Source organism: Lepus europaeus, chromosome 13, assembly GCF_033115175.1.
Source record: "Lepus europaeus isolate LE1 chromosome 13, mLepTim1.pri, whole genome shotgun sequence".
Lineage (NCBI taxonomy): Eukaryota > Metazoa > Chordata > Mammalia > Lagomorpha > Leporidae > Lepus > Lepus europaeus.
The window spans coordinates 68,499,147-68,511,428 of NC_084839.1; the positions used below are offsets into that span (position 1 = coordinate 68,499,147).

Consider the following 12,282-nt stretch of genomic DNA (forward strand, 5'->3'; position numbering starts at 1 on the left):
TAGAGCAAGCGGGTACAGGGCTTGGAGTCTGGGGCGGGGGTATGGGGGGCTGGAATTCAGTCAATCCATTATCTTCTCTCTTTGCTAGGGACAGACCCTATCTACAGCTCCCCAGCCAGAGAACCGGAGGCCAGACACAGGGGACAGCGCCAGCTCCAGGTCTTTCCAGACCTCCTGAGGGGTGGGAATCAGGCCAGGCCGTTCCGTGGCCTCTGCAATTGAGGAAAATCCAGAGGAAGGGAGTTTGAGGGCTGGTCACAGAGGCTGTCCCCAGGATGCTCACCTGTCTTCAGACAAGTCCTGGGCAGGTTACAGCTTCAGAGACGGGGCCTCCCAAGCCCAGGAAAGCGCAATAAGGCAGGGCCCACTGAGCTGTTTGTTCACATCCCTTCAGTTTGTCTGTTTGTCTTTCTCCTTTGTCATGTTTAAGATCCCTTCATCCTGGAAAAGCCAAACCTGTGTTCTCAACAGCCTTTCCCGAGCAGCATCCAGATCCATCTCCACTGCACCTCCCAGTCTTCTGCTCTCTGCGGATGCCACAGTTACCCCCACGGTCACCAGCCTTGTGGCCAAACCCGACTGCCTCCCACCTGGGTTCACCTGCTCCCTGGTCTGCTGGCCACGCCCTCCGTGATGCCCTCCCCTGCCCTTCATTTCAGTACCTGTGACCCCTTCTCCAGCGTCTTTGAGTTCCCCCCAGCCTCTCCTATGCCTCACCTCTGTCCACCCTGTGCTCAGTCCTTGCTCCTGCTGCCTCCTTCTCATGCCCTCTGCTTGGGGGTTCGTGTTCACACCCAGGACCTTGGCTCCCTGGTCCATGTCTCTGGCTGACCTGTGTTGAGCTGCAGACCCATCAGGTTTTCCACCTGAGGCACCCTCAGTGCTTCAAACCTAACACACCTGCAGCGGGACTCACTCCCCCCCCCCCACGCCCCAGGTACCCACCTGGGCCGACAGCAGTAGCCTCGTATGTTGTCTCCCCAGCTGGAGTCTTCCCTGACCTTTCTCTCTGACCCTATCTGTTCCTGTCTAGACTGGTGCCCACCCACACCAGCCCTCTATGCTGCAGCCAGGGTTCTCTTCCTCACATGCAGGTAGGACCATGTCGCCCTCCTCAGCCTCTCTGCCCATTTCTTTCCCACCCGGGTCCTCTCCTGCCTGACTCCTGGTGTCCTGTGCTTTTGTCCCATGCACCCCTACCCCTGAGCATCCACAGTTTTCCCCCTGCACTGTGCCTTTGCTTATGCTGTTCCTCCCACCTGGAATGTCAGGTGAGCACACCATGGGTGCTTAATTGATGTTGAACTAATTGGAAAGGTGTTAAAGGCCCAGGTGCTGCCAGGGCCACAGGCAGGTGTCTGAGCACACACCCAGGAACCACTCTGTCTACCCTCCTGCCCCGTCCAGTCAGTGCTACAAACCAAAGGGCTGTGTCTCCCGCCCCCCAAATGCCTCCTGTACCCTTGTCGTCACCTAGGAATTTGACCCACACATCTTGAAGTCCTAACCTGCATACGTCCAAGTTAAACCTCCCAGTGACTCATGTTCTGGGGAGCAGAACATGAACAGAAGACTGAGGTGAGAACAGGTATCCTTTGACCCCCGTGGGGGCAGAGGAAGGGTGAGCAGGGTCCCCCCAAGATGCTGTCGCTCTTGGTGGGGGAGGGGATCAGGAAGACCACAGCAGCGCACCCCCTCTCATCCAGAGAAAGTGCTGGAAGGGACCCAAGGGAACCTGCCAATCTTCCTGGGCCAGGCCCGAGAGGGGGCGGGCTTGGGAGTCCCTGCTGCAGTCCCATCCATCCCCCATGTTGTGCCTCTCCCCGCAGACGGTAAATATTGGTGTTGTGACTTCATTAATAAAGGCTTCTGTGAGCCTGAAAAACATGGAATCAGGATGAACTATTTTCTGAGCTGCCGGCTTGCCAGGTTTGCTAATTTGGGAGTTTTTGGGCCCTCTCCAGGGAACAAACCAAAGTCTCTCTCGAAGAGACGCAGATGCAGCCGAGAAGGGGAGAAGATGAGGACTGTTCTCCCTTCCCTCCGGAGGGCTCCTCCCACCCACAGAGCAGTGTCCTGCCCGGGGGCAGCGGAGCGGATCCCGCCTGCTGCTGGCCTTGGGGGGAGCAGCGTCCAGACTCCAGGCCAGCCGGCCGCAGCGAGCCAGGGTCAGCTGCTCTCCCCCAACTGGGCTGTGCTCGGGCCCTGCAGGCTCAAATGGGCTGCGGAATCAAGAACACCTGTGAGGACAGCGCGTCACTCCAGGGCAGGCAGCCCAGGGAGCTCGGAGTTCTCAAAGCCAAGTCACCTTCAGGGGCGGGTCTTCACACATACACATCCTCTCATCCATAGAATGTTCCATGTTCATTGCCCAGGGCCTTGGAGCAGCGTGGCCAGTGTGCTGTTAGCATCTCTGCTTCTTGGTGCTGTGATTGCATCCCAAGGGGCGAGAGCTGCAGGTGAACTGGGCTCTGCCCAGGCAGGAGCCAGCACGGGCCCACAGGCCTCTCCTGGAGCCCCTGCCCCAGGGCAGGCGTGCAGGGGGTGGAGAGGGGAGGGGAAAGCAGACCCCGCCAGCTTTCCTGTCAGACGGGGCTGCCAAGGCAGAGCCAGACATGGGGAACAGGTCTAACCAATTACCCGAGCGCCCCATCTGCCGTCTGGGGCGCGTGTGAGGGTGAGTGCCTGCGAGGGTGCGGGAGCGTCTGGGAAGGCTGTGGGCAGGCGTATAACTGCAGGGGTGGCTGTGGGTGTGCATGCGTGCTGCAGGTGTGAAGTATGTGGCTGCCGGCCCCCTCATTTGTCAAAGACCGTGCCTACCAGCTGTGGGACAGCCCCCCAGCATCCCATCCTCTTGTCCCCACCCTCCTCATCCCACCCACTCTCAGGACTCCCAGGGCCGGAAGTGGTCCCTCCCTCAGCGCCACAATCAGATGTCCTTTCATATCAGACTGCAAATGCTCCCCACTTGCCCGCTCACTCTTTCCCCTGCGTCAGCCAACTTGCCCTTGGTGCACCTGCTGGACAGCAACGTGAACCTGCTTGAACCCATTTCTCCGTCTCCCATTGTAGTTGGGTCCATGCGGGCATTAGATGAGTGTGTGGGCTAGCACCTCTCCACGTCGTCCACCCTCACACCCCACAGGAGAGGTCTCCGATGGCCACCCTTCCCCCCACACCTCTCCTCCTGTAACTTCACCTCCATCTTCAGATAAACCCGACTCACACTCTCCTCCACGCCTCCGAGTTTCCTGCTGGTGCTCCCAGGGGCGGAAGCCAGACAGCAGCTCTATATGGAGTCTGCCTCCAGGCAGAGAGCAGGTGGATGGAGTGCAGGGGGCTTTTGCACCCAGCCCATCCTCTCCCCTGCCTCCTGTTACCATCTGAGACCCTTCTCTCCTAGCCCAGCAGGAGCCCCCAGCCTGGTCCCCAGATTCTACCTGCCCCAGAGCCCACAGGCTCTCCTTTCTTTTTGAAAAACTTATTTGAGAGAGACAGAGAGTTTATCTTCCATCTGCTGGTTCACTCCTCCCCAAGTGGCCACAAGGGCTGGAGCTGGGCCAATCCGAAGCCAGGAGCCTGGAACTCCAACTGGGTCTCCCGCATGGATGCAGGGGCCCAAGCACTTGGGTATCCTCTGCTGCTCTCCCAGGTGAATTAGCAGGGAACTGGGTTCGAAGTGGAGTAGCTGGGGTTCCAGTCAGTTCTAGTCGGGTAAGGGATGCTGGCGTCCCCAGCACGCGGTGAGTGAACACACTGTGCTGAAACACTTGCCCCTTAGTTAACTCTTTAAATGCAGCCACACTCTGAGGTACTGGGTGTTGTGACTTCAACGTGTGAGTTTTAGGAAGACAGCTCAGCCGGTGGCAACTGCTGGGGCGAAGCTTCCTTGGCTGCCTCCTGTCTCCACCCAAGCCTTGCAGGTGGGGCCCCTCGCGGTCCGTCCCCGGTCTTCTTACCTACACGTTCTCCCCGGCGTGGTCCATTGGCTTCTCTCCTTCAGAGGATGGCACGCATGCAGCTCGACATAGCCCAGCGTCTGCCTGTCTCTGTGCATGCCCGCCCTGGCGTCCGCCCACGTCTCGTGGGCTACCATGCTTGTAAACAGAACGCCCCTTCCTGTAGATCTGCGCTCCGCCCTCTCCTCAGCTGCTCCAGGTGGGACCCTGGAGTCCCCGCTGACACGGCTCTGCCACACCCGCCACGGAACACGGAGAGCTGAGTAGTCCTGCATCTATTCCCCTCTCTCCACGCATGCCCGGGCCCCATCCTCCCCTCCCTGACTTGCCCTCACCTGTAGTCAGATGAGACCATGCCCCACTTCCTGCCACCAGGGCTCCAGCTGTCCTGGGTCTGAAGCAGGGTCTTGCTCGCTGCTCTCAACAACACCGAGCTGCCCTCGGCTCGGCCCGGGTCTCCCCGCCTCTCTGCCTTGCCGACAGAGAAGCAGCAGGGCCAGGTGGCCCCTCGCGTCCTCCCAGGACTTCCCAAGTGCTGCTATCCACCGCCTGCCCACCTCCTCCTTTCTCTTTCCGCTCTCTCCTTTCCCACTCTCCACCATCCCAAAGAGCCCAGGAACTGGGTGGGAACCCTGCGGTCTTTGAAACATTTTTTAATTTTTTAAAATTTTATTTGAAAGGGAGAGAGAGCTTTTCCATCCACTGGTTCATTCCCCAAATACCTGTAACAGCCAGGGCCTGGTCAGGCCAAAGCCAGGAGCCTGGAACTCACCCACCCTGGGTGGCAGGGACCTAAGTACCTGGGCCATTACCTGCTGGCTCCGTGGGTGCCTTTTAGTAGAAGTTATTAGTAGACGTGGAGTAGCCGGGACTCAAACCAGGTACTCTGATGTGGGATAAGCAGCAAATTAACTGCTGGGCCATGTGCCCACACCAAGTCCCAGGTTTGCTGTGGTTGAGGTAGCGCTGTTAGGCTCTGGCCTTAGACAAGGCTGTCAACAGTAGCCTTGGTAAGAGGGATGGAGGGGACCCTTCCCAACACCTTCCCTGAGAGATGACTGTACTGCAGGAAGGGTGGGCCTGTGGGGAAAGGACTGAGGAACATGGTGGTGACATTCCCATCTAGGGGATGGGTGCGATGGCTGGAGCAGCAGCAGCTGTAGGGGAATGGGTGAGGCCAGATCCCTGGGGCCTGGGAAAGGGTCATCCACTGCTGCTGTCCTCCTAGAGCCTTCTGACTCCTCCCACCACCCCTGAGTAGGAGGAGGGAGGCCCTAAGGGCCAGGTGGTAGGGCTGGGGGGCAGGGGAGGCCGCATTCCTGGAGTGTTAATGATCTCTCTTGGCTGGGCAGGAGCTGAGCCCCCAAACCAGCTAAAAACAACAAACAGCTCCCAGGAGGGATTTGTGTCTGTTCTGAGAGTCAAGGATTTCCGTCCGGATGGGGGCTGTGGCCCGTGGGGCTCTTAAGCAAAGAAATTCCCCAGAGACCAGAAGCCCCCTGACCTAGAGGAAGCACTTTGAGAACAGGCCCCTCTCCCACTCCCCTCCCTCCTCCCACCCTTCTAGGGCAGCCCAGCACTCCCCCCCCCCACCCCACCCCACACACACCTGGGAGGTTAGAGAGAAGGGTCTGGACGCCTTCTCATCTTCACAGCAGTCCAGTGGGGATACGGTGGTTGACATTCTGCAAAGCTGGAGAAGTGCCCAGCACAGAGCAGTCACTCAACAGACATGGGTGGATCAGGAGGGGGCTGGCTGGGGCCAGAACCAGGCTTGCCCTACGGCTGTTCTCTGCTATATGCACTCCTGCAGGCCTGGAAAGACACTTGGAGGGCCCAGAGAAGAGGCCACACCTCCCTCCCTCCCTCCCTCCCTCCCTCGGAACTCTGGGGCCTGCTGGGAAGAGAAGGAGCCAGGGCAATCAGGAGGTGGTGGGGTCCTCGCCCCCAAGGGGACCATCGCGGAGCTGGGGTGCAGCAGCATTCCCAGGGCTGCTGCACACAGCACTTTCTGCTTGGCCCAAACCTTCACTGCCGGCCCCAGGGGTCAGCAGCAGCCCCTCCCACTGGAGATAAGCCACGTGGGAATCTACTACAATTCCTTATTCACTCAGGTCCCTCTGCCCAGCTTGCTGCCCTCACATGGCCTCACCCGCCTCTCTGCCCTTCCTCTGAGCATCCTGGCTGGCCTGACCTGCCCTGGAGCCGCTCTCCCACCAAGCCCTTAGGCAGCCCTTTGCTTCTCCTCCCACTCCCACCCACAAGTCACAGAGCCACACCTGGTGCTTCCAATCCATCATTTATTGCCCACAGCTCATTAGTACTTCATAGTTCACATGATGAAGAGATTTTCTGAGAAGGTTAAAAAGACACTGCAGAGTCCCCTGGGTGTGGCTGGGGCCTCACTCCCACCAGCCCCAGGCTGGAAGACCACCGTGGCTCTGTCCATGGACCCTTCTTCCTCCTCTGGAGCCCCTCCCTGCTCCCAGGTCAGAAGAGCTCAGGAAACAAGCTGGCTCCCACTCAGGAAGTGGGAAGGGGCCTGGTGGCCATCTTGACTCGGCAGCCATCTGGACACCGTGGGCTTCTGTCCTGTACCTCCGACTGCCCTCAAGAACGGGAGAGGTATCCGGAGGCTGAGGGAATGTTTTCAGTGACCAGAGTGGGGTCAGGCGGGGACTCCGGGGCTGCAGAACAGTTGCAGGTGTGTCCTGTGCTCTGGCACAGCCAGGCCGGCACCCCTTGACTGTGGGTCCAGTCTCTTCCCATGAGCCAACCTGCCCAGTCCTCTCTCCTTTGGCCTCAGTGGAGTGGGTGTGGGTGTTGGCGTTGGCTCAAAGTTCCCCTCCGTGGGGTCTTCCAAAGCCAGATCAGGACTTGGCAGCCGGGCCTGCTATCCCTCTGTCACCACCCCAACCCCTTGCCGCTGCACCCCCTCTCTCCGTGGAGCAACCCCCTTAGCCCACTTGGAATTGCATTTGGGAGCCTGAGGGAAGTCAACCAGAGACAAAGCAACAAGGTTAGGAGATTCTGCGGCCACATGGTGGGGGGGGGGAGGCGGAAAAGCCAGCACAGAGGGGAGCAGGACAGGCCCCATCTCTTCAAGGCCTCTGGAGGGAGCAGGGTGGGGATGGGGAGAGCAGTTTTGGTCCCAAGATAAAGTGCACAAGAGCAAGATCCTATGACAGGTGTAGGCAGGGTGAGCCTGAACTAAGCTTTGCCACAGAGGACCCAGACGTGGCCAGCCTGCAGTCCAGGCCTGGAGAGCAGCACTGTCCAGCAGTCAGGAGCACTCACATTATGGTGGGACTGGCTCAAAATGACCCACCCCTCTCGTGCTGCACCCCCTCAGCCCGGCCGCTTTGTCCTCCATGCTGTTCTATGCTTTCTCCCCTTCTTGATGAGTTATGAGGGGGGGCCTTCAGGAGAGGGGTGGGCTCACAGGGCAGCACCCAGCAGAGCCAGCTGGCCGGCACAGGAGCTGGCTGAGAGACAAAGGCCCCAGGGCTTCCGGTGGGTGCATGGTGTCAACACCATGGCCAACCCACTTCACAACTCCTCCAGCTCTAAGATGCTGAGCAGCTCCGTGGCCATGCCCTTGCTGCCCTGCACGGCTCTCCATGGCCCAGATCCTCCCCACTGCGGCATCACCAGGGGAAGGAGGCCCAGGGGATGCACGCCAAAGCCTTCCTTCCAATTGGTGGCAAGATAGGAATACGCCGAGGCCAATGCCTCCTCTCATTTGTGCCTTTCTTTTCTTTTCTTTTTTTTTTTTTTTTTTTTTTTGACAGGCAGAGTGGATAGTGAGAGAGAGAGAGAGAGAGAAAGGTCTTCCTTTTTGCCGTTGGTTCACCCTCCAATGGCCACTGTGGCCGGCGCATCGCGCTGATCCGAAGCCAGGAGCCAGGTGCTTCCTCCTGGTCTCCCATGGGGTGCAGGACCCAAGCACCTGGGCCATCCTCCACTGCACTCTCAGGCCACAGCAGAGAGCTGGCCTGGAAGAGGGGCAACCGGGATAGAATCCGGCTCCCGAACCGGGACTAGAACCGGCGTGCTGGCGCCGCAAGGCGGAGGATTAGCCTGTTAAGCACGGTGCCGGCCCCATTTGTGCCTTTCAAGTGAGGGTCACACTACTCACACTGCTCATCCCGACCCTGGCCTGCAGATGGGAAGGAGATGGGAGCTGGACCAGGGGCCTCTGAGCCCGCAGGGGTGAGAGGCGGTTTGCAGGTATGGCCCAGGCTACCTCTTCTTCCACACTGCAAAGTGTTTGGTGAAGGTCAAGTACTCCTGGGATGTGGGGTCACAGGATCTGAGGCCAACTTCTGGCCATGCCCAAAGGGGCCTACCGTTTCCCCACTGAAGGATGGAGCAGCATTCCCAGGGTGTCTGGTGTCCGCACTGAAGGTGTGCTGGGATGGCCAGCATCCAGGCAGGGCAGGCAAAGGCGAGGTCCAGCTGCAAGAGCTGACGGGAACCCCTGGATCTAGGCCTGCGGTTCCAGAGTGGAGGCTCCCAGAAGAATAGAACTTGTCTAAGGTCCCACAGTCTGCTAGACCCCGGGTCTGCTGCTCCTGGTTGGTGCTGCCTCTCAGACAGGTTCCTAGAGGTCCAGCCCTGGCACTACTAAGCGTGAGACCCTCTTGGAAGGGGTACAATATGGCAGGCAGTCTCCAACACCCAGCCTCCAGCAGCCAGGTGCCCGGAAAAAGGCTTTTCCCATTGAGACCAAGTGCAGGCCCACAGGTCCTGCCAGGCATTATTCCTTCTTGGGGGCTCCCTGCCTGGAGCTGGGGACATCTCAGGGGTCTTCGGAGTTCTACAGAGGGTGACCCCGGCCAGCCCCACTGTCACTGGGCTTCACTCGAAGGAACTTGTTCTGCAGCTGTTGCAGGCATGGGGCTGGCCACATTCACAGTCAACTGCCCATGGAATTTTCCAGAGGCCTCCAGCACTCCTTGATTCTCTGGGCCATTTCCTGAGGACCTCAACTATGGCTAGTTCATCCCGTGGGGTGCAGACCACCACCTTCCCCTCCCTACTCCAGCACAGAGAACCATCCGGCCCAGGCACTGTCATATCCTACACCTACCACACCAGCAAGCAAGTGAACCCTGTTCCCAGGCCCACTCCGCCTCCCACCACCTGTGCACCTGCCACTTCTGGTCAGTTGCAACCAAGGCTCAGACTTGATTCTGATACAAAAGAAAAATAAAAAAGAAACCAAAGTATAAAAGGATCCTAAATCTACCCCATGGCACGTGACAGTTTTTCAGCTTCACAGATATTGTGCTGAATGGAGTTTTGACAACCCCACTTAAGGCCCAGAAATGCACTTGATTCTTCTGTATAGGACATGTGTCAGGATTCCTCTCCCCTAAGTTAATATGTGAATGGATTAGTCTCCCTACCACTGCGGCTTCAGTGCACTGCTGGGGGTCCAGGCCCTCCCTGCAGGCGCGGCCCCCACCTCCCCGGCCTGGACCACACTCAGTCCCCAGGCCGGCAGGCACCACTCACAGCCCCTTGTTGTACACCACTGTCTGGCTGCTCGTGGCGCGGGCGATCTCAGGCTCTAGTTGGGATGTCTCAATCTGAGGAGAGAGAACAGACAGAAGTGACGGGAGTGGGAAGGGAACAGGGGAAGCTGGGGACAGCAGTTAGGGCGACTGCCTTCTCCTCTCCCGCCTTGGGGCTCACGTGCTTCTGACAGTGTGTCCCTGTGGCTGACTATCCCACACACTGGCCTCTGAGCTCTGCAAATCCCTCATCTCCTACCACCTTGTCCCCCACCCTGGGCCACTCCCCGGGCCTGGACGCCACCCAGGCTCCTTACATCGAACCCTTCTTGGACCCTATAGTACCCTAAACTTTTAGCACCCTGCTCCTGTCTGGCAGGGTGCATGGTGGATGCATGAGATCTGGGTGCACTGAGATCTGAGATCCCAGACTCCCTACCTCCCAGCCTTCACATCCTCCCCTCCAGGAGCCGTCCCTCCAGCCCTGAACGGTGGAGGCATCTCCATACTTGAACCTGACCACCGTGGACACCACTCAAAATGGACCCTCACAGCAGCCGGTACCCCCATATTCCTAAGCCACCCGAGAACCTTCTCTGCTCTTCTCAGCCACCCCACTCATCCTGAGCCAGGGAGCTTCAGGGAAAAAACAGAAGGCATCGGGCCGGGGGAGGTGCCCTCCACTGCCCCTCCTCAAACCCACAGCAGACCAGTGTCTGCCCCCAGCAGCTGTTCCTCCCCTCCAGAGGCACCTGCCCACTTGGTCCTACCCGCTCTGCGCACTCGGGGAGCCCACGTGGGCCTGGCCCGTCTCCTTCCCACCACGGCCGCCTCCTGCCTCCCAGCGCAGCCACACACACTGAGAACCCTGCTCCAGCTCCTGCCGCTCTCTCTCCTCCCCGGGCCCGCATTTCTTTAGAGAACCATCGGCCTCCTCACCTCCCACTGACTTTTCATCCTGCAGCAAATCTGGCTTCTGTTCCCACCATACGCCACCAAAATCTTTCTCTCCGAGGTCACCGCCATCCCTCATTCCACAACATCCCCTGGATGCCTCTCTGAGTCCTTGGGGCCCCCAGTCTGAGGCATCCCCGGCCACCGTTCTCCCTCGCACCTCAAACCTACTGCTGACTGCCTGCTAGACCTGCCTGTGACCCTCTCCCAGGCCCTTGAACTCAACCTGTCTGAAAATGGAACTGAATTCGTCATCTCCCCAGGCCCCAACTTCGGGAATGGCACTCCCTCCAGTGCTGCTCTGGCCAGAGACCCCGGAGCTGCCTTGCCTCCTACTTCCTACTTTCCTCGCAGGATCTCATCCCTGAAGTCCATCCTCTACCACAGCCAGTGCCAATCCCCTCAACCGCAAGTCTGGCCACACCTCTCTGCTCTATCACGTGGCTCAGGGCCTTGGCCAAGCCCGGACACTTGCCCCTCTTCCCTGTGTACTGGAGACAGGGGGCCCACGAGGCTGCTTTGGTTCTGCAGACTCACTTGGTTATTCCTTCCTGGCCCCCCCACCGAAGTCTTCCAGAGATTCCCCCCCTCACTTCCACCTGTGCCCCATCTCACTTTCTGTCTTCAGTTCAGCTTTGTGCCTCGGCTTTTGACAGCTTTCTGTATCCAGGCTGGATGTGGCCCGGTCTGGCCACTGGGGTCCTTTGTCCTCTGTCTCTCCTTGTTAGATGGCAGCCCCTGGGGGCAGTGAACATGCAGGGTGTGCTCCCTGCATCCTCAAAACCTAGCACAGTGCTGCTACACGGCAGGTGCTCCCTAAGTGCTGAATAACTGGGTGGGAAGGAAAAAGGCGTCAGGCACTAGGAGGCTGGGGTTCCCGCTGGAGATGCCCCAGCAACTCAGGTGTTGGCTTGCAGATGTAGGGAGCGAGCCCGCAGGGATGCCTGAGCTCCCAGCCTGAAGTGCGCCCGGATAGAGGGGCTCCCTAGGGAGCTCTGCGCAGTCACCGAGGCCCTTGTAGTTCAGCTCAGTTGAACTTGGTCTTGGGCATCTGCCATATGCCAAGACACGGCCACCCTTGGGAAGTGGGCAGAAGGTAGCACAGAGAGGCCTGGCCTTCGGAGAGCTCAGTCGAAGCCGGGCTGCATGTGGCAAAGTCCAGACAAGATGCTGTTTGGTGAGGACCGGAGCTGGTGGGCTTGGTGGGGCTCCTGGAGAAGGGGGCCCTCCCCACGTGGTCCCTGGCTCTGGTGCCTGGAGACAGCCAAACAGACAAGGGTGGGCTCGGGGCCCAGGCCTCATCCCCAGCCCTTCTCCTCAGACCACCTTCCCCTCCCCACCCCTCCCAGCCCCTGCAGCCCCTCCGCCCCGCCAGTTCCCCTCGTCCCCATGCTCCCACTGACACAATGCACAGCGCCCACGCTTAAAAATCTAAATGCTTTTGAAAATGTTTAACCTAGTTAGACAAATTAGCAAAAATTTGTGCAAAACAATTTAGGTATTTAAAATATTCAATGTTTTTAAAAAACTGGAAAACTGTTCTTAGCTTTCAGCTGCAAAAACCAACAAAATATAACATCCCAGCAATCTTACCATGAGGTGTAACATAACCCTTCGGGAAAGCTGTTAAACAGCTACTGAGGCATCCTGGGAAATAGCACTTCATTTATTCAAATGCACATATGTCAGGCTTTTGCACCATATGTCATTCCAAGCTATTTACAGTAATAATTAAATCTTAATCAACGTTTAACCTCTGTAAAATGTTTGAAGAATCCTAATCACCCTTCAGACTGCACTAATGAAGGAGAAATATATAAACATAAAAGGAAAATGATGCATAGATATCA

The 12,282-nt window shown here is 58.4% G+C and overlaps 1 protein-coding gene across 3 annotated transcripts in view; it reads right to left on the reverse strand.

The window, feature by feature from the left end:
• Positions 1-6,245: 6,245 nt before the first annotated feature.
• Positions 6,246-12,282, reverse strand: part of SFXN5 (sideroflexin 5) — a 121,850-nt gene continuing 115,813 nt past the window's right edge. For all 3 annotated transcript variants that reach the window (XM_062209652.1, XM_062209650.1, XM_062209651.1), the window contains one exon: positions 6,246-9,553. In XM_062209652.1, the coding sequence (XP_062065636.1) occupies positions 9,476-9,553 (78 nt within the window). In that variant the 3' untranslated portion in view covers positions 6,246-9,475. The remainder of the gene's footprint in view (positions 9,554-12,282) is intronic.